Source organism: Phycomyces blakesleeanus (assembly GCF_001638985.1).
Source record: "Phycomyces blakesleeanus NRRL 1555(-) unplaced genomic scaffold PHYBLscaffold_2, whole genome shotgun sequence".
Lineage (NCBI taxonomy): Eukaryota > Fungi > Mucoromycota > Mucoromycetes > Mucorales > Phycomycetaceae > Phycomyces > Phycomyces blakesleeanus.
Window position 1 is genome coordinate 2,465,666 of NW_017265135.1, and position 18,820 is coordinate 2,484,485.

The following is an 18,820-nucleotide window of genomic DNA, read 5'->3' on the forward strand; positions in this document are numbered from 1 at the left end:
GAAACCAAACAGAAAAAGGAAATCTTCCTCTCTGCTATTTAGTGCCCCGCACAAGTGACGTACACATTGGGTGGACCTTTCCATTTCACCTTTCGCGTGTCCGTTGCCAAAGAAAATTTTCGAAAGTTTGCTCCTCTCCAAAATAAGCTGTCAAATAACTTCTCACCATGTCACGCTCAATGATGGTAAGATTCTATCTGTTCATCTATTCATCTTAGCTCCACACATCATCTACATGTTCATCAGGTAGAGAAGAGAGACGCGTTCCACAGCGATCCGCGTCTCATCAGCTCATCTCCCATTTAAACATATATATACAAAAAAAAACAGATTTAATCACAGGGGCAAGATGGCATTGAAAATAAAATAAAATAAAATAAAATAAAATAAAAGTCATCAGATGGTCTCATCATCCCTTGCCAACCTTTTAGCAACCTCAAATTATCCTTCTTAAAGAGGGCACAGACACTTCTCAGGGAACCGGTCAGCTTCTTTCCAACATCAATGCCTGTGCTGCAGTTGTTGATACAGTAAAGACCACTCTTGGTCCCAGAGGCATGGACAAGCTGATGGTCGATGGCAGAGGTAAAATCTAAAGAAAATAAATAAGAGGAAATAGATGCGGCCATCTGTAATAAATTTTAACATCATTACTGTCATCAGGCCAGGTCACCATTTCCAATGACGGTGCTACCATCATGAAGCTTCTTGATATTGTTCACCCTGCTGCAAAGACCCTCGTTGACATTGCCCGCTCTCAGGATGCCGAGGTAAATAAATAAAGAGATATTTCATGGCCCACTTTTTTCTCTCAAGCATATCATTAATTGGTGTGCTTTTTTCTAATAATAATAAAAAAGGTCGGTGATGGTACTACCAGTGTGGTGCTTCTCGCTGGTGAGTTGTTGAAGGAGATCAAGGGCTACGTCGAGGAGGGTGTGAGCCCCCATGTTATCATCAAGGGTTACCGTAATGCTGCTCGTCTGGTAAGGCTCTAAATATATGGGATATAAGTAACATTTGTGAATAAAATGGAAAAAGCGAGGAAATAAAGTATAGATGGCTAACACTGTTACGTTTTCCTTCTTCCTAAAACAACAAAGGCTATTAACAAGATCAAGGAATTGGCTATTACAGTCAACAAGGATAACAAGACGTAAGTATGGAGATCAAGATCGAGAAATGATTAAACAAATAGGAAAATATCCCATTATTCATGTGCTTATAAATCGAACTGAATTGCTTCCAGTGAGTTCCGCGATTTGTTGTCCAAGTGTGCTGCCACTGCCATGTCTTCCAAGCTTATCTACTCTCAAAGCGATTTCTTCACCAAGATGGTCGTAGATGCAGTTTTATCTCTTGATCAGGACAGCCTGAACGAGCGTTTGATTGGTATCAAGCGTGTTCCCGGTGGTGCCATGCAGGAGTCTCTTTTGATTAACGGTGTTGCTTTTAAGAAGACATTCTCTTATGCTGGTTTTGAGCAGCAGCCCAAGTCTTTCAAGAACCCCAAGGTTCTTTGCTTGAATGTTGAACTCGAATTGAAGGCTGAAAAAGATAACGCAGAGGTGCGTGTTGAGGAAGTCTCCGAATACCAGGCTATTGTCGACGCAGAATGGCAGATTATCTTCCAGAAACTTGAGGCTATTGTTGCTAGCGGTGCCAAGGTTGTTCTTTCCAAGTTGCCAATCGGTGATTTGGCTACCCAGTACTTTGCTGATCGTGATATCTTCTGTGCTGGCCGTGTAGCCAAGGATGACATTGATCGTGTTCTCCAGGCTCTCGGTGGTTCCGTCCAATCCACTTGCTCTGACCTTCGCCCTATCCACCTTGGTCAGTGCGCTACCTTTGAGGAGAAGCAGGTCGGCGGTGAGCGTTTCAACATCTTCGAAGGCTGTCCCCAGGCCAAGACCTGTACACTTATCCTTCGTGGTGGTGCTGAGCAGTTTATTGCTGAGGTAGAGCGTTCTCTGCACGATGCCATTATGATTGTTCGTCGTGCAATCAAGAACAACATGGTTGTTGCCGGTGGTGGAGCTTGTGAGATGGAGATCTCGAAATACCTGCGTGAACATTCCCGTACCATTGAAGGCAAACAGCAGCTCATTATTGGCGCATTTGCAAAGGCCCTCGAAGTTATTCCCAGACAATTGTGTGACAATGCCGGTTTTGATGCTACAGATATTCTCAACAGATTGAGAATGAAGCACGCTCAGGGTAAGTAATATTATATTTGGATCGCAAGCTTATGTACTGACATTTACATACTTATAAAGGTGGAACCTGGTTTGGTGTTGATATCAACAACGAGACTATCGCAGATAACTATTTGGCATTTGTGTGGGAGCCCGCGCTGGTAAAGACCAACGCTATTGCAGCTGCTGCAGAGGCAGCATGCCTGATCTTGTCTGTAGATGAGACAGTAAAGAACGCACAAAGTGAGAAGCCTGGAGCTCAGCAGGCACCCCGTGGTGGTATGGGTCGTGGCCGTGGTATGCCTAGACGATAAAAAACATATATACATATATACAAGAAAACCCAATCCCAATCCCATTTCCTTTTCTTTTCTTTTTCCTATAAAAAAATACATACACAACCAAAAAGGATAAAGATTGACTGTATTTGACTTGAATAGGCGCCAATAAATAGCGGAGTGGAAGGGTTCATAGAGTTTGGGGTAGCTTATCCTTGATTAATACACTCAATTTATTCTATTTGATAACGCGTGTACTTCCAAGTGTGTGTGTGTGTGTGTGTATTAATTTTAAATATATTCTTCTGTGTCGCGTTCCTGAAAATAACTTTTTTTTTTTGGTTTTTTGCAAGTGGGTTTGCCTATTTTTGTGATTTTTTTCTTCTTTTAGTCACTAGCAAGAAATCCTTATTTTCATATTCTCAAAAAGATTACTTTGAACTATGGATCAAAATACTGTTTATCAGCTATTTGTTGCCACATATCAATCCGATCCAAATATTCATAAGCAAGCAGAGCTCAATATCAGAAGTGTAAACTATTCAAACATAAGCTATACACACATATATACATATATATCAGTCAAAAACTAATGTCCTTTAGATTGAGACGCATAATGGATTCCTGCCAATTGTCTTACAGATTCTTGCCTCGGAAGAATTAGAATTAGGTGCTCGCCAAGCAGGTAAAGCTTACATTACTTATACAAGTTGATGTTGGAGAGCAGTTTTGACACCAAATGTGCAGCTGCAATCTACTTTAAGAATCGGATTAACAAAGCATGGGATAAGTCCAAGAATCCAGCCAATCCAATCAATGAAGACGACCGAAATATCGTCAAACAGTCAATTTTGCAGGCTCTTGTAACCGCTCCCAACGCAGTTCAGTAAGCTTTAACACAATATCAAAGCAAAACATATATACAAAGAGCTTCGAAATGACTGAAAAGGAGTTATGATTAGAGTCCAATTGACATCATCGTTAAACACAATTCTTTGCAATGACTTCCCTGACCTCTGGCCAAATTTTGTTAATGAGCTTCAGAACTTTCTCACTTCTTCCGATGTTCGTTTGGTTTACGTTGGTCTTTTAGCTCTACGAGAGGTGGTCAAAGTCTATCAGTAAGAGTTAATAGTCGAGAACTTACTAGATCATCTCTCTCTCTCTCTCTCTCTCTATTTGGAGTCCTAACCTCAAGTACATATTTATCGATTGTCATACATTAAGGTGGAAATCGATGGAAAGACGCGAACCTTTACAGCACATTGTAAAGTTGACATTTCCTGCTATCCAGAGCATCTCTAGCAATTTGTTAGCATCTGATAGCATCGAGGCTGCTGAAATGTTAAAATTGGCTCTTAAGATCTATCACGCAAGCATTCAGGTAATAACCGATATATAAATTGGGTGAGAGTATTTTTATAGAATATATGGGTCTGTGCATTTATTTAGGTTGACTTGCCCAAATGTTTGCAAGACTCCTCCTCTCTTGTTCCGTGGGGTACTCTATTTTTGCAACTCATTGATAAGAATATACCCCATGAAGCTCTTCCTGCCGATCCAGAAGAACGTGAAAAATACCCTTGGTGGAAGACAAAGAAGTGGGCATACCACTGTCTCAATCGACTTTTTAGCAAATATGGAAATCCAGTTCTTCTTCCACCAAGTGCAACAAAGTACATTGGGTTTTCTAAAGCTTTCACAGCTAACTTTGCTCCCAATATCCTCCAAACATACCTTAAGCAAGTGGACGGCTGGATAAAAAAGGAGAGTTGGATGTCAACCAAATGTCTAGCTCTATCTGCTGCATTTTTTAATGACAGGTAAAAGGAAATAAGAGTAACAACCAAACCGTGTGGTAATTTCTCTAATCCTATCTTAGTATCAAGCACAAGACGACTTGGCAGATCCTCAAGCCTCATGTGGAAACTTTGGTCGGGCATTTCATTTATCCACAGCTCTGTTTCTCTATTGAAGATGAAGAGCTCTGGGCTGAGGACCCAGTAGAGTATGTACACAAGAAAATCGGTAAGACAACAGATAATATTTACACAGACATACATCCTTATTATCTATTTGACATACACACAGATCCTTTGGATGATTTAGATTCACCTCAGATGACAGTGACAAACCTATTGATTGATCTTGCTCAGGATCGTAAAAAGCACACGTTTATGGGAATCTTGGGATTTGTCAACCATGTACTAAACAAATACATCGATACGCCCGAAGATCAAAAGAACGGACGTGAAAAGGATGGTGCGTTGTGTATGATTGGATGTCTTTCACAGCAGATCTTGGAAAAGAAGTCGAATGTATCTGGAATGATGGAGCCTTTCTTTGTTACTCATGTTTTTCCCGAATTTAAGAGCAGGTTTCCATTCTTGAGAGCAAGAGTATGTTAATTGATCGCTTTTACTTTTTTTTTGGGACTGAAGACTTACAACCTTTTTTTTATATATATTCATCCATAATAGGCATGCGATATTTCAAAGTTTTTTAGTAATCTTGATTTTACAAATGAGCAAGTAAGAGAAGGAAAGAACGGAAGCAATTTATTAAAGACATCACTAATTGCTTTTATGTATTCAGAACCTATCCACCTTGTATCAAAGTGTTCTTGATTGTCTTCATGATACTGAACTACCAGTCAAAGTCCAAGCGGCTCTTGCATTACAACCTATGATTCGTCATGAGAGTGGTAAGAATAACATGCCAATAGAACGTTCAACCCTCTGATTATTATTATTATTATTATTATTATTTGTATATGCATGTATATAAATAGTCAGAGAAGCCATGGTCCCACACTTGCCATTTATTATGCAAGAGTTTCTCAACCTCACAAATGAAATTGATATTGACACACTTGCGAATGTTATGGAGGAGTTTGTTGAGGTGTTTGCTGAGCAACTGACACCATTCGCTGTTCAATTGTGCACCCAGCTCCGAGATACATTCTTGAGAATAATGGAAGATATTGCTCAGGCAAACAACATAAATGGAGATGACGAAAATGGCTCATTTAATGGAGACATTGATGAAATGAGTGACAAGACTATGGCCGCCATGGGAGTACTAAAGACAATTGGAACCTTGATTTTGAGTCTGGAAAGTACCCCCGAAGTACTCCAGCAGTTAGAAGATGCATTGTTGCCTGTGATTACATACACCCTCGAGAACTCTATTGTGGATTTGTACAGTGAAATCTTTGAGATCATAGACTCTTGTACATTCTCAGCCAAGCGTATTACACCTACTATGTGGGGTGTATTTGAGTTGATTTACAAAGCATTCAAGGATTCGGGTATTGATTTTATGGATGAAATGCTGGCCCCCTTGGACAATTATATTTCATATGGAAATAGCGTCTTTATTACCAACGAGGGAGTCCAGCATATGATGATTGATATTATCGATACAGTGATGAAGAGTGATCGAGTGGGAGAAGCTGACAGAGTATGTGCCTGTAAATTGATGGAGTCTGTTCTATTGAATTGTCGTGGCCATGTTGATGGGGTAAGCCTTTTAGGATACAAGAAATTGCCTTGTAGAATAGAGCTATTATAGTATCATATTATGTCATAGTTGTCTTGTATTCATTGCGGGTAATTTTGTAGTATGTGGCACCATTCTTGAACCTTGCTTTCCAGTACATATTTACAGGATCTATGAAATCAACCGAGTTCAAAGTGCACTGTATTGAAGTGGTAATATATCTATACAATAACTGTATAAAGTGTGCAATTTATTTCTTTATTTACTTAATAATCTTTCAATAGGTTATCAATTGCTTCTACTATAACCCTGTACTGACCCTTCAGCTCCTGGAAAAGAACCAATGGACACAAGGGTTCTTTAGCTTGTGGTTTAGTACGTTGCACAAATTTTCAAGGTAATAATAATGACAATGCATATATATATATATATACATGTGTCATAAATATATCCCGTCACTAAACAGACAAACAAAAATAACTATATATATATATATGTTTTTTTTTTGAATTAGAGTTCATGACAAGAAACTTGTCATCATCGCTCTTTGTGCCCTTTTGGAAGCACCTTCTGAACACATTCCGCTCTCTCTGCAGGCTGGCTGGCCACAAATATTGAGCAACATAGTAAATGTTTTCAAAACATTGCCAAAGGCTATAGAAAGTAAGGGGGAGAAAAATGAAATTAAATGTCCTTTTTAACAAACATTTCAAACCTTATTTCTTAAAGATCGGGAAGAAATGGAGAAACTATATGGTCAGGGCTACAACGAAGATGAAGAAGAGGATGAATTTGCAGGAGAAGAGTCGCTTAGTGCTGTTGATGGAGAGAGTGCAGATGATGATGACACTGACAATGGAGGTATAAAAAAAAGTTATTGATTTTTTTATTTTTTTATTTTTCTAATATATAATATATATTGATACCTTTTATAGATGACGATGTTGATGATGAGGGAAGCAATTATCTTGAATATTTGGCTCAGCAGGCGAATGTTCAAGCCAACGAGGACACTTATGAGGAAGAAGATGACATGGAAGAAGAGATCTTGTTTGAATCTCCTTTGGATGAGATTGACCCTTACATCCGTTTTGAGCAAGCTTTTAGAGGTAAGGGTGTTTAATTACTAAATATTTGTTGTAATACTGACAATCTGTTTATTACATCATTTAACAACCGACCTTTTCACTTATATTTTCCAACGTCTCTTAAGGCTTGCAACACAATAACCCCCCTTCATATGCTCTGCTCACGAAAGACTTGGATAATGAACAGCAAAATTTGATAATGAGCGTCTTGTCTGTAGCTGAACAGAATCGCGTCGCTTTGAATTCTATTATGAATGCGCTTTAAATCCAATATTCCCTTTTTCTGTATTGAAAGATGATTGAGCAATTATATCTCCCTACCCACTCCCCTTCCTTCTCTTCTTCTTTATATATATATATATATATATATATATCTTGAACCCTTTTACTAATTTATTTCAAACCATTCACCCTAATTACTGTGACAAACATTTTAGGAGACAAAAAATATCAAGTAGATTAACTTTACATCATGTACTTTCACGTGATGAGTATAATTAACCTCACGTCACAAAGAAAGAACCTTTTTCTTTGTTCATTTTACATTTTCTACTTTTGGAAAAAATATTTACCTTCAGTTATATAATTACCACTACTACCACCACTACTACTACTATTTATTCTTTTCTATATATATTTTTTTAACTACTCTACCTCACTAATATATATATATATATACATACACACATACATACATACACAAGTATACATATATATTCAAGCTCTACCTATATTAGGGAAGAGGTAGAAAAGATAGAAAAAGGCAGAAAAAGGCAGAAAAGTACATGCAATCATGTCCAACCGAAACCATGCTGACCAGGACAACCAATGGATATACGAGTTGGAAAAATGCCAATCCAAGATTCTTGGGCTACCAAACAAAGTCATGGAACTTATTTGTAGATTTCTACCAACTCGAGCCGACCAATTCAATGCATGTCTAATTCATCCTATCTGGGAAACAGCAGCTAGAAACATTCTTTGGGAAGCACCCAAGTTCTATGAACCGGCATCGTTCCGAGCATTTGTCAACACAGTAATGACGACAAAAAAATGCGCTCTTGCAGTCAGATCGCTCAGCATGTGTGCGGATGGACCGGACGACCATGCTATATTCAAGCCAATTGACAACTCAGACTTGAAGCTTCATGACACACAACTCACAACACTGTCCAATCCTAGCTTCATTCGATTCATGGCCTCTCGATGCGAAAAACTCAAAAGTCTGAAAATATACGGATACAATCTAGAAAGCTCACATGTAGAAACACTTGCTAGCATCTTGAGTGACCTTACTGATCTTCATATTATTGGCAATAAGCGTGACCCACAAGACCCAAGTTCGCCACACCCTCCGCCATTTGTCATTAATAGCAACATACTCTCACGACTTCGATCACTGGGCCTAGACGGTGTGTTCAGTATTACTACATCATTTTCAAAAACTTTAGCCACCCGATGCCACAACCTTCAGTCAATACATCTATCACTTGCAGGAATGAGTGCAAACGGATTGGCTGAGTTGTGTAGTCATGATATATTGGATTTAAAAGAACTTGTTTTTACTCATGCTGCACATATCAAAGACTCTCACATGACCCATGTTCTTAAAGCCTTTCCAAACCTTGTTCGACTTGCAGTAGAGAACGCGGGTCATCTAACAGTCGAGACTATCAGAGATGCCTTTACTTACTCCAGGTTTCTCGAAGATCTTGATATTCGTGGCAATTCGGCATACCAATTACCTCTACCCAATAAAGACAGTGGCATTGACGACGAGGAAACCTGGACTGTGGCACCCAATATGTACCGGCTTGCGATCCATCATCTGGAGATAAGCAATACACATCTCACTCACATCCTCCGCGCATGCCCCTCGCTCACTGTATTCGGTATCTCTGACTGTGACTCTCTGACGGACGAACCTCTTGAAAAGTCGTTTGGCTGGCTCAATAAACTTGAAGTAGCCCACATAATCCAGTGCAAAAAGATTGGTAGCAAAACCATCAACGCTATGATAAAAAAACAGACACGTAAAACGATAAGAGAAGTCAACTTTGAAGGATCTGGGCATATTAGACCAAGCGATATCTATCAACTTTGTCGAGAAACACATATACATCATCTTAAAACGTTACGACTTGTGAACTACCCGGAACTTATGGATTCAACTATTGGGCACTTTGCGACCGTTTTACAGGAAAAGGAAAGCATAATGATTTTGGACGAAAAGGCCATCGAGCTACTAGTAGACACACCTATGGAACAATACTCTGACCTCGACCAGAAACCACAAGCACGCTTTCTCTCAGGAGATCAAATTATTGCCCTAGCCACTGAACTTCAGCTGAGTTTGCCTGCACTCGAGCATATTCTCAATAAAGTACAAGTAAGAATCAGGTCATGTTGATTAACTAATGCCGGTAGGAAGGACAGGAGATCTAAAGTATACATAGATTATGGCACCAGATAGCTCAGAACAAGAAAGCGACGAAAACTCAAGCTCATCTCAAGTATTGCATAAATACAGTAACTCGGAGTACGACAATCAAAGTAAGATTATATGCAAGTACTGTATACAAGTAGGATATATATATATATATATATACCAATATTACTCAAACTAGAATATTAAGAGAAAGCCTTTTTTTTTTCGTTTGGTTTAATAATTCTAATCATAAAAAGCCAACAAGAGCCAAGCAGAGTATACAGACAATTCCACTGAAAGAACAACAAGTCAACTATCTACACAATGGCCCGGCACAAGTCTACCTCTCAAAACGTCAGAGCCAGAAACAGGTGTCAGTTCACCTGAGATCCAGAACCGAAGCAGTACTCAAGACTATACATCTGAAAGTGAGCGAGACACATCTGGATCATTGTTATCTGCAAGTTCATTTATTGGTTCTCCTTCTGATCGCCCAGAGATGGACTCCACTGAGAATATTAACAACGAAAAATCTCTTGGTGGATGGACACAATCTGATGGACAAGACTGGGCCAAGGGGGCCGAGATTTCTACTTTAAATCCCAAAGCAAATCATGATCGGAAACCAGCACAAGGCGATTCAAAGCAAAAAGATGCCATGCGTTGGAATGCAAGCAGAGGGCAGCCCATGTCAAATGGCACAGCAAATAAAAAATTCAATGCTGTGTTCGGAGCAGAAGAAGGCTGGGGAAATGTTGAGAATGTTGTCCCGTGGGAACAGACCAAAGGATATGTACCTGATGTTCTGGAGGCACAATCAAATACTATATACTGGGAGCAAACCAGAGATGGAGAATGGAGTAAACTCTCGGCTAGGAAGTTTGCAGAATTACCTCCAGCAGCCAACAATCAGCGCTTGAGCACACCGATTAGTAGAACACCAAGACGCAGAACAAGAGCAGGAGCAGGAGGAGGATCTTTCAGAAGCTCAGATGATAGTTCGGACAACAGTGATTCAGAGGTTATGCGTACTGATATTGTATACAATCCTGCGGAAGGAAGCTTCCAGCCTAAAACACAAAGTTAGTACAAACATATTTATCGTTTGTTTATCTGTATTTATTCACTGTATTTATTTGGTGATTTAGAACCTACAAGAACAACTGCTCTCCCTACAAGGCCAAGAAGCCAGTCCCCAAAAACTACAAACCTTCCAAAATACACCGCTACAACAACCACGGCCACTCCAACCACTTCTACTCCTACCACAATTGAAGGCTGGAATAAATTTAGAGCGTCAAGCACAATGTCGGCCAATCTTCTCCCAAATTCCTCGTCTCGTAATTTCCGTCAACCTCAACCACGAGCTATATCCGGAGCCTTAAGGAAAAAACAAGGAACAGTTCGTCAGGCTATTCCTCCAGGAAAGATGACAGGCAGTTGGGGAAGCTACAGTGCACAAGCAACTGCTGTAGATGATCAACGCCCTCACAAACTTATCGACACTGACGACATTGTGCAACCTCATTCTAACCCTCCAAGCACACCAGAATATACAAAACCAGTTAATGCGGATTTAAAGATGTTAGCCGGTATTGACTTGTCATTTCCGAAAGATGACAACGAAAACAAACAAGCACATGACACTCCATCCGAATCAAATATACCAGCTGAAGTTATTATCTGGTCAAATAATAGTGACAGTACAAGCAAGCAACCCCCAGCAAATTCTCACCAAGAACAAAAGCATTGGGGTGGTCTGACAGTTAACAAAGACCAGGTTGAAGATGTTGATACTTCAAAGGACTCGTTATTACTGCCTAAAGGTATAAAAGATGACTAAGAAAACATACCGCCTTTCAATATCGCTGATCACATTGTAGATCCAATTCAAACCAAGGAAAAAGGCGCCGAACTTACGCCTATGCCAACTTCTCCCCCATTCTTGGAGCCCGTTTCCAATCAACTTCTCGACTCAGGTACTGCGACCCCAGACAAACCTGTTGAGACTTCCCCAACAAGCTCAAGTAAAGAGAAACCGGGAAAGAGGGCAACATTTAAAATTTCAACAAAAGATCACGGTGTTCAGTGTCTACTGTTTTTTGAGGCAAGTAAATTACTCTAGGTGAAAAAAGTAGTAATAATGATAAAAGAATAAATTTAAAAAAAAATATGTATATAAAATGTATTTATACTTTCTATTTTATTGTTTTGTATTGTCATATCTTGTGTGCATTATAGGGCTCCAATGTACAAGACTGCGTGGAAGAATTTTGCAAAAAGTATTCCATGGAGGATCAAGTGTCGATCTTGTTAGATCAGGTTGAAGAGCCCTTTATGAAGTGGAAGACCGACCTCGTTATGAAAAGACATAGTAAGAACAACAAGAAGTCCAAGAAGTCGAAAACTTAGCCATAGTCTTTACTTTGTCAGTTTAATTTTCCCTTTCTCTTTTGCTTCTTTTCTCTTCCTTTCATTTATTCCATAGCTTTCATTTATTTGCTCTCAAAACAATCAATAAATACTGTAATACATACATATATATATATGTATGTATATTCTTTACATTCATCCATTCATTCATAAATATACTTTTTGCATAAATCAAGTGAAATCGAGAGCCAACAGATCTTCATATAAAACACACACACAAATTTAGTGTTCAACGAATTATAATAATTTATACAATTTTACAAAGTAATAATGCTTTTTTTTGTAAGTATATATAGAATTATCCCAGCTTATGGAAGAAGTATAGACCTAAAGGAAATTTCTTTTTACTGTTTTTTATAAGGATACTTCAGAGATTGAGCGCAATTCATATATATATATAAACGTATGTATTTATATTTATATTTATCTAAGATTGAATACTCTGAGAAATCATATTTCCAATGTCTTTTGACAGCCCGAGTACTTTAGCTGATTTGATCTCTTTCTTGCTGTCCAATATAGACTTAATATCTAGTGCAGACAAAAGATGTGGGAGAGAAGCATCCACAGGAACCAAAAACAAAAAGTTGGAGATTGCAGCCAAAGATCGAAGTACTAATTTTTTTTGTATGCACATACATTAAATAATTAAATAAATAAGATCAATATAATTTATAACTCTTCCTTTGTTAATTTGTACTTATTACTTACCAATCTCTTCATCGGTCTCCTTTGACAATGCGTCTGTGAGTGCACTGACAATCTCTACTTGCCAGTCATCGTCCTCTTGGTCAGCAGTTCCGGTGGGCTCACCATCGTTTTCCTCTTTTTGGAGGCGCTGGGTAGCAACCACAGTAGAACAATTGAAAGCCAAAGATGCAGCTGTCTGACGGACCAAATTGTCTTGAGACAAGAGTGTGGCAATAAGTAACTGGGTGAGAGATCCACGATGAGAAGAAGGAAGATGAGAAGTGAATTGAGAAGTCACTAAGCTGTGGCTGGCAAACAGATTCGATGCCTAAGTTTTTTTTTGTTTTTTTTTTCATATCCAAAGTAAGTATATTTATATATATAAGTATGAATAAAAATATAAGGTTAGTCTATCACTTCTTTAATATAGTTTATTCTATAAATAAATAAATAAACTCACCAATCGAAGGATCATAAGAAGTGTTGCCTTTGGCACGTTTTCTTGCTGATAACCCAAATCCAAAATTCGTACTATCTGAGAGCCTAAATATATACATAAGAAGAAGAAAACAGGAGTTCATACATTTACATGCGTGTGCGTATATTGGCATATAAACTAGCCAGCTAAAACTTACAATCGGTTTCGTAAAAAGAAATAACATTTGGAAGAACCATAAGACAGCGTGAGATATCAAGAACTGGGAATATTTGATTTACTGGTAGGTGGTCCAAGAGGGTATCTAATAGGCAAAGTATTTTTTGTAATGTAAACAATCATTGTTTTTTATATGCTTTCTTCTTATTCTTCTTCTTGGAAATAAATAATTCAAAAAAAAAAGAAGTAGTGGTAGGCGTACTTACCAACAGTAGATTTCCAGTCAGAAACTACAAAATCTGTGTTTTGGCTAGATTTATCCATCAAGGCTTTGGCCCTTTGAAGAGCTGTGTTCTGAGCCGAGTTCAATTGTACGCCAGACTGACTCATAAATTCGTCAAGTTTCTTAAACACAATAGCAGTATTGGATGATTGGTTGTACAATATAGGCTTCTTTGGATTATCAATTGCTGCACGCAACTGAATCTTGCGGTGAGGATGAGCTAATAATAATAATAATTGAATCAATAACCGTGTACACTGCTTTTTTTCTGTATATGTATGTATTTAAGAAAGACAGAAAATTACTTACGAGGATATGCAGTAAAAAGTAACAAGTCTATCGAGCTTTTGAGTTCTGCATAATCAGCACCCTTGAATTCAAAAAACTAAATGAAAAAAAAGGATGTTTGTAACATTATTTTTTCATGAATATATTTAAAGATATCATATTCGTTCTCTATATACCCTCTCTCTCCTTTTTTTATTACCTTTTGTGCTTTATGGAAAAGCATAAAAGTTGGGGTTGAACGGATTCCGTAGACTGCACCTGCATCGTAGGCCACCGAAGTATCGACAATCACACCTACTACTTTGAGTGAATGCCCTCCGGCCGGATTCTTTTCTTCTATCAGACGTTCAAAATCGGGCTTTATTACACGACAAGGTGGGCATGTGGCAGAAGTGAAAAAGACCACGACAGCATCGTAAGATTTGATCCACTTTTCGAGAGTAGATAGGCTGTTAGCAATCTGGACAGGTTCAGGACGAGGAGTTGCTGCAGAAAGAGCAGCAGAAGAAACACCCTGTAAGAGAGACATTGCTTCTGCTGATGGCATCGCAGGAGCGGAAGATGATGATGAAGAGGAGGTTGCGACTTGAGGCGCAACAGGGCCAGACACCAATTGTGATTTTCCAAACATATTCTCGATCATAGGCAGCATAGACTTTCCAAATGGCCTTTATTTATTGTTGTTAATATATACATAAGAATTATAAGCTTCTTTTTTTGAAAAAAGGAAGAATAATATTTGGTTACTGTCTAATTGGATTTCTATAAACTTACGTCTGTAGTAATTCCTTGGGTAAATCAATAATATGGCTAGGGATACTTTGGCCTGTCAGGAACTGGCAGAGATCGTTCGAGAATGTATTACAATTGAAATCAAGTAAATGGTACTTGTCAGCTCTGATACATAAAATATATGGATATATAGATATAATTAAGACCAACAAAAGCATTTATAACACATACATATATATTAATATTTAGCCTACTTACGTAAACACAGATCTTTGACTGTCAATATATTCAACCAATACTTCGAGAGGTAAGTGGGTTTCACCCATATCAAAGATTTGTAAAGGCTGTCCATGATGAGTTGTGCCTGAAATATAATGTATATACACATTAAGATTTAATTTAAATTAATTTAATTTTTTTTTAAAAAAGGTACAATCTAGATCGTTATTACTCGCATCTAAATGTTAATATATATGTACCTGGCGATGACACAAGAATTCCTTGTCCATAATAGAATTCCTGGCCATAAACAACAACTGAAGTATGCCAGATGCCATCTATACAAGATGATTGTTTTAAAATAAAAAAAAAAGCAAATGGATCGAATTACAAACAAAAAATAAAATAAGTGTATATATCCAAAAAGCTTAATTACCTATTTGCTTTCCCGTCAGGGACATGGACATTTGGCGTGCCATTCCCTGAGACAAATCATAGAGATACAATTTCACTGGTTCGCCTGACATTATGTTATTGCTATGTAGTAAAATAGATTCCAAAAATAATGGTAATGATATCAAAGGCGTAATCCTAACAGCTTCATTTACTATCCTTGGACCTTTTTATTTTATTTTATTTAATTTTATTTTATTTTATGCGCGCGTCTCCATGACGTCAAACATCCACTGTGACGCCAAAAAAGGTATATGACAAAGCACTCCTTTCCAAGAAACTCTTTCATGTTCCTTTTTTTCTTTTTACGTTTCCTTTCCTTTTTTGTAGAAATCACTGTGCATAAAATTAAATAGAAAATATTAATGATAATGATAAATACATAAGAGTAAGTAAAGAAGCAAATAAAGAAGAAGAAGAAGAAGAACAAAAATTATAGAAAGATTATAGAATGAAACTACAAAATTCTGCTTCTCTGCCTCTATTTCTTTCTTTCTCTCTTTATTCGTTTATTATTGTTAATTTATTATTTTATTATTTAAGCAGAGGTGCGAGCATTGCGGGCCAACTGGCGGGCATTGAGACGGACAACCTTCTTGTCGTTAGCCTTGGGGACAACCTCATCCTTCTCAGTGAGGATGACCTCAATGTGGGATGGGGAGGTCATGTAAGGGTTGATTCTACCGTGGGCACGGAAAGTTCTGCGACGGTGCTTGGGGGCCTGGTTGACAATGACGCTGGAGATGTAAAGCTCCTCAACGTTCAAACCCTTGGACTCGGCGTTGGACTCGGCGTTCTTCAAGAGGTCAGTGACGAACTTGATGGACTTGACGGGCCAGCGGGCCTGAGTGGTACCGAACTCCTTGGCCTGAGCAGTGCGACCAACACCACCGTTGAAACGACGGAAAGGAATGGCCTGTCTGTGCTCATTGACGTTGTTCAAGTAGCTGTAAGCCTTGGAGAGCTTCAAACCCTGGACAGCGACAGCAACCTCATGGGTGTTCTTGAACTAATTTATATATACACAAAGATAATAATTCAGGAGAAATTAGTTTATATTCCATAAGCAAAAAAAAAATGCGGAGAAAAGGAATCCTTTCAATTCTTTTAACCCATCAAAAAGATTGTAAGCCAAGGTACGCATACACATACATATCTATATTGTTGTGTATGTGTATATGTAGATTGTTGTGTATACGTACGTGAACACGGAGGTAGGAGCCTCTGGACTTGGCAGCCTTGGCGGGGTTGACGGGTGTAGCAGCGTATCTGACCATGGTAGATCAAGTCTGATTTATTTATATTTTAATTAAAAATATAATAACGGTAGTAAGGTGTGTCATTGAATTGTTGTTGAGGTAAAGTGATGTGGTGTAGATTGTAAAAAAAAGTGTTTTTGATGATCGTCAATGATGTCGAAATCGAATAAATCATAATAATAATAGTAGAATAGGAATTTTATCATAAAAGTTAGTGTTTTGTACCAATAATCAATGTTGAATTATATAAAGATTAATTATTAGAATTATTAGAATTATTAGAATTATTAGAATCAGAATTATAATAATAAATTATATTATTTTATATATAAAAGTAAAATAAAGTAAAAGTAGTAGAAAAATCGATTATCCAAATCATCCATTCCAGTGTTTTTGTGCATCAATATTAATAAAGAGGAATAGACGTCTTGGATGATATGGTAATCTCTTTGTTCTACATACAGAGGTAGCGTAGTCGTTACCTTTGGATATAGCTGCTGTCGAAGAGAGGAGGAATTACACTATCGTTGGGTGTGGTGGGTCTTTTTTGCCAAGGGTGTCCAAATCAAGCAACCGCCCTAGATATTTTTTACCGGGCCGATTCTTAGTCCGGTGCGTATTCTACCGCGTAACTGTTGCTGAAGAAATCGATTGCCAACATTTACTTTACAAATTTTACATATAAATATACAATATATGGCTGTCAGAACCAATTGGCCTTTGCAGGTAATTGATTGTAAAGAAAATATATATATGTATATATGCTAGACCTTGAGAAATCTTTATTTTACTTCTTTCTTTCAGAAAAAGGAAAGTAACATGATGTACAGTTTAGACAATGGACTACAAGAGGTTGTATTAGTTACTTGAATCTGTCTTTTGAGTACATATTTATATTAAGCCTCACTTTATTTAAATGTGCTCTTTAAATAAGCAAGTCTTGATTTGTTCAAGGGCAAATATTTAAGGCACTAATCATTATCAGCATTATCATCATAATTATTATTAAACACGCCACTATTTGGAAGCAGTAAATGTACTATATACATTATTGTGTATAATAAAGCTCTTGAAGATTTGAGGAAATATATATAATACTATAAATAATTGATTTAGTGTTCCTTTCTATTGTATGTTTCAAAATTCAAAATACAAGAGAAAGGTGGAAGGTTCAAGGTTGCATACATTTAGATTCCAAAGTAACACCCGATGTGGCTAAAATACATCTCACTGTGTTGTATTACATACTATACCATAAGATACTATATAATGATATAATATAAATATAAATATGTATTCATAATTCATAATTCAATAAAATTGTGAGAAACTCGATCAATTCCCGGAATTACGGACAACAATAAAATGACATGAAATTAAACTAAATTGAAGGTCTGTGTAGGATTTTGTTTTCATTTATTTTGTGAGGTAGTCCTTGTATAATGGTTTGTACAGTGAAATTCCAAATAGATCCTGGATTAACTAAATCTTGATCTTGATCTTCTTTGCCTACTTTTTTTTATATATATTTTATCTTTTCAAAGGTACCCTTGAGACCCGCGCAATGGGGTTACATTAAATCCACCAATGAATTATATACAGTCCATAAAAAAAAGTCCATTTTATTTTATTCTATTTTCTTGTTGTCGCACACTACATATGTAGTAATGACAGTTGAATATGATGAATTGCTTAATATATATATATATATATATATATAGCTTTGTGGTGTTAATACTAGTAATAATAGTGGTTATATGAAATGCAACTCTTTAACCAGTAACTTACTTACACCTCTTTAATATGAATGTAAATAAAACAATGTATAGCTAGGTTTCTACGATTGTTATTGTCCTTTTGACAGGACTTTCTTCCTGTCTTCCTGTACTCATTTAACCAATGAACAACAGAGTAATTTTTTTTATTATATTTCTGTTGCCGCTTTTGCGGAGAAACACATATCACAATGACACATTTCAGATGTACAGTCAGTTCCTGATCTTTTTGTTTTATTTTAAAAGTTAATCTTAAGTAATAAGTAATAATTAGAATAAAGAAGTGTATTGCATTGAATTGCATTAAGCTGAATTGATCTAGTATTTAGTCTATTACAATGACGTATACAAAATGGTGACTATCCTTATATTGAAAGAGATGATACTTTATTTTTTGGCTTTAAAGAATCTCTCTATTTATCTTTCTCTTTGACTGTTTTTAGTCTTAACTATTAGCATTCTGGCTGTACATAAGTTCCTTTAAGCTCTTTGACTACATAGTCATAATACTCCTTGTTATTTATTTTTTAAAATAAACAAAAAAAAATTATGTACACATCTTGTTATATATTTGAACCAAGTATTTTATCTACCGACCCACGT

At 37.2% G+C, this 18,820-nt stretch overlaps 5 protein-coding genes across 5 annotated transcripts; 3 read left to right on the forward strand and 2 right to left on the reverse strand.

Moving 5' to 3' along the window:
- Positions 1 to 131: 131 nt before the first annotated feature.
- PHYBLDRAFT_27605 (hypothetical protein) lies at positions 132 to 2,716 on the forward strand. The gene is made up of 7 exons (XM_018439915.1): positions 132 to 185; positions 432 to 585; positions 664 to 770; positions 861 to 986; positions 1,104 to 1,156; positions 1,250 to 2,217; positions 2,277 to 2,716. Exons 1-7 carry the CDS (start codon positions 168 to 170, stop codon positions 2,507 to 2,509), a joined length of 1,659 nt encoding a protein of 552 aa, XP_018297893.1. The 5' UTR covers positions 132 to 167; the 3' UTR covers positions 2,510 to 2,716.
- A 200-nt stretch (positions 2,717 to 2,916) lies between these two features.
- PHYBLDRAFT_184948 (hypothetical protein) lies at positions 2,917 to 7,555 on the forward strand (the record flags this gene model as incomplete). The annotated part of the gene is made up of 17 exons (XM_018439004.1): positions 2,917 to 3,006; positions 3,077 to 3,158; positions 3,221 to 3,359; positions 3,436 to 3,594; positions 3,701 to 3,857; positions 3,926 to 4,296; positions 4,356 to 4,501; positions 4,565 to 4,872; positions 4,954 to 5,004; positions 5,069 to 5,177; positions 5,265 to 5,995; positions 6,097 to 6,186; positions 6,259 to 6,371; positions 6,489 to 6,637; positions 6,704 to 6,835; positions 6,910 to 7,083; positions 7,188 to 7,555. The coding sequence occupies 17 exons, from the start codon at positions 2,917 to 2,919 to the stop codon at positions 7,325 to 7,327; spliced, it is 3,141 nt and encodes a 1,046-aa protein (XP_018297894.1). The 3' UTR covers positions 7,328 to 7,555.
- Positions 7,556 to 7,855: 300 nt separating this feature from the next.
- Positions 7,856 to 12,053, forward strand: PHYBLDRAFT_75694 (hypothetical protein; the record flags this gene model as incomplete). Its single annotated transcript, XM_018443089.1, has 6 exons — positions 7,856 to 9,451; positions 9,519 to 9,615; positions 9,748 to 10,572; positions 10,639 to 11,316; positions 11,374 to 11,597; positions 11,732 to 12,053. 6 exons carry the CDS (start codon positions 7,856 to 7,858, stop codon positions 11,900 to 11,902), a joined length of 3,591 nt encoding a protein of 1,196 aa, XP_018297895.1. The 3' UTR covers positions 11,903 to 12,053.
- A 126-nt stretch (positions 12,054 to 12,179) lies between these two features.
- Positions 12,180 to 15,336, reverse strand: PHYBLDRAFT_179289 (hypothetical protein). Its single transcript, XM_018438131.1, has 11 exons — positions 15,167 to 15,336; positions 14,991 to 15,068; positions 14,770 to 14,875; positions 14,554 to 14,676; positions 13,979 to 14,447; positions 13,801 to 13,876; positions 13,475 to 13,711; positions 13,249 to 13,353; positions 13,074 to 13,156; positions 12,635 to 12,941; positions 12,180 to 12,538 (listed from the first exon to the last, which is right to left on the reverse strand). The coding sequence occupies exons 1-11, from the start codon at positions 15,255 to 15,257 to the stop codon at positions 12,351 to 12,353; spliced, it is 1,863 nt and encodes a 620-aa protein (XP_018297896.1). The 5' UTR covers positions 15,258 to 15,336; the 3' UTR covers positions 12,180 to 12,350.
- A 232-nt stretch (positions 15,337 to 15,568) lies between these two features.
- On the reverse strand, positions 15,569 to 16,955 carry PHYBLDRAFT_121493 (hypothetical protein). The gene is made up of 3 exons (XM_018428805.1): positions 16,925 to 16,955; positions 16,386 to 16,472; positions 15,569 to 16,192 (listed from the first exon to the last, which is right to left on the reverse strand). The coding sequence occupies exons 2-3, from the start codon at positions 16,458 to 16,460 to the stop codon at positions 15,722 to 15,724; spliced, it is 546 nt and encodes a 181-aa protein (XP_018297897.1). The 5' UTR covers positions 16,461 to 16,472; positions 16,925 to 16,955; the 3' UTR covers positions 15,569 to 15,721.
- Between the last annotated feature and the right edge of the window lie 1,865 nt (positions 16,956 to 18,820).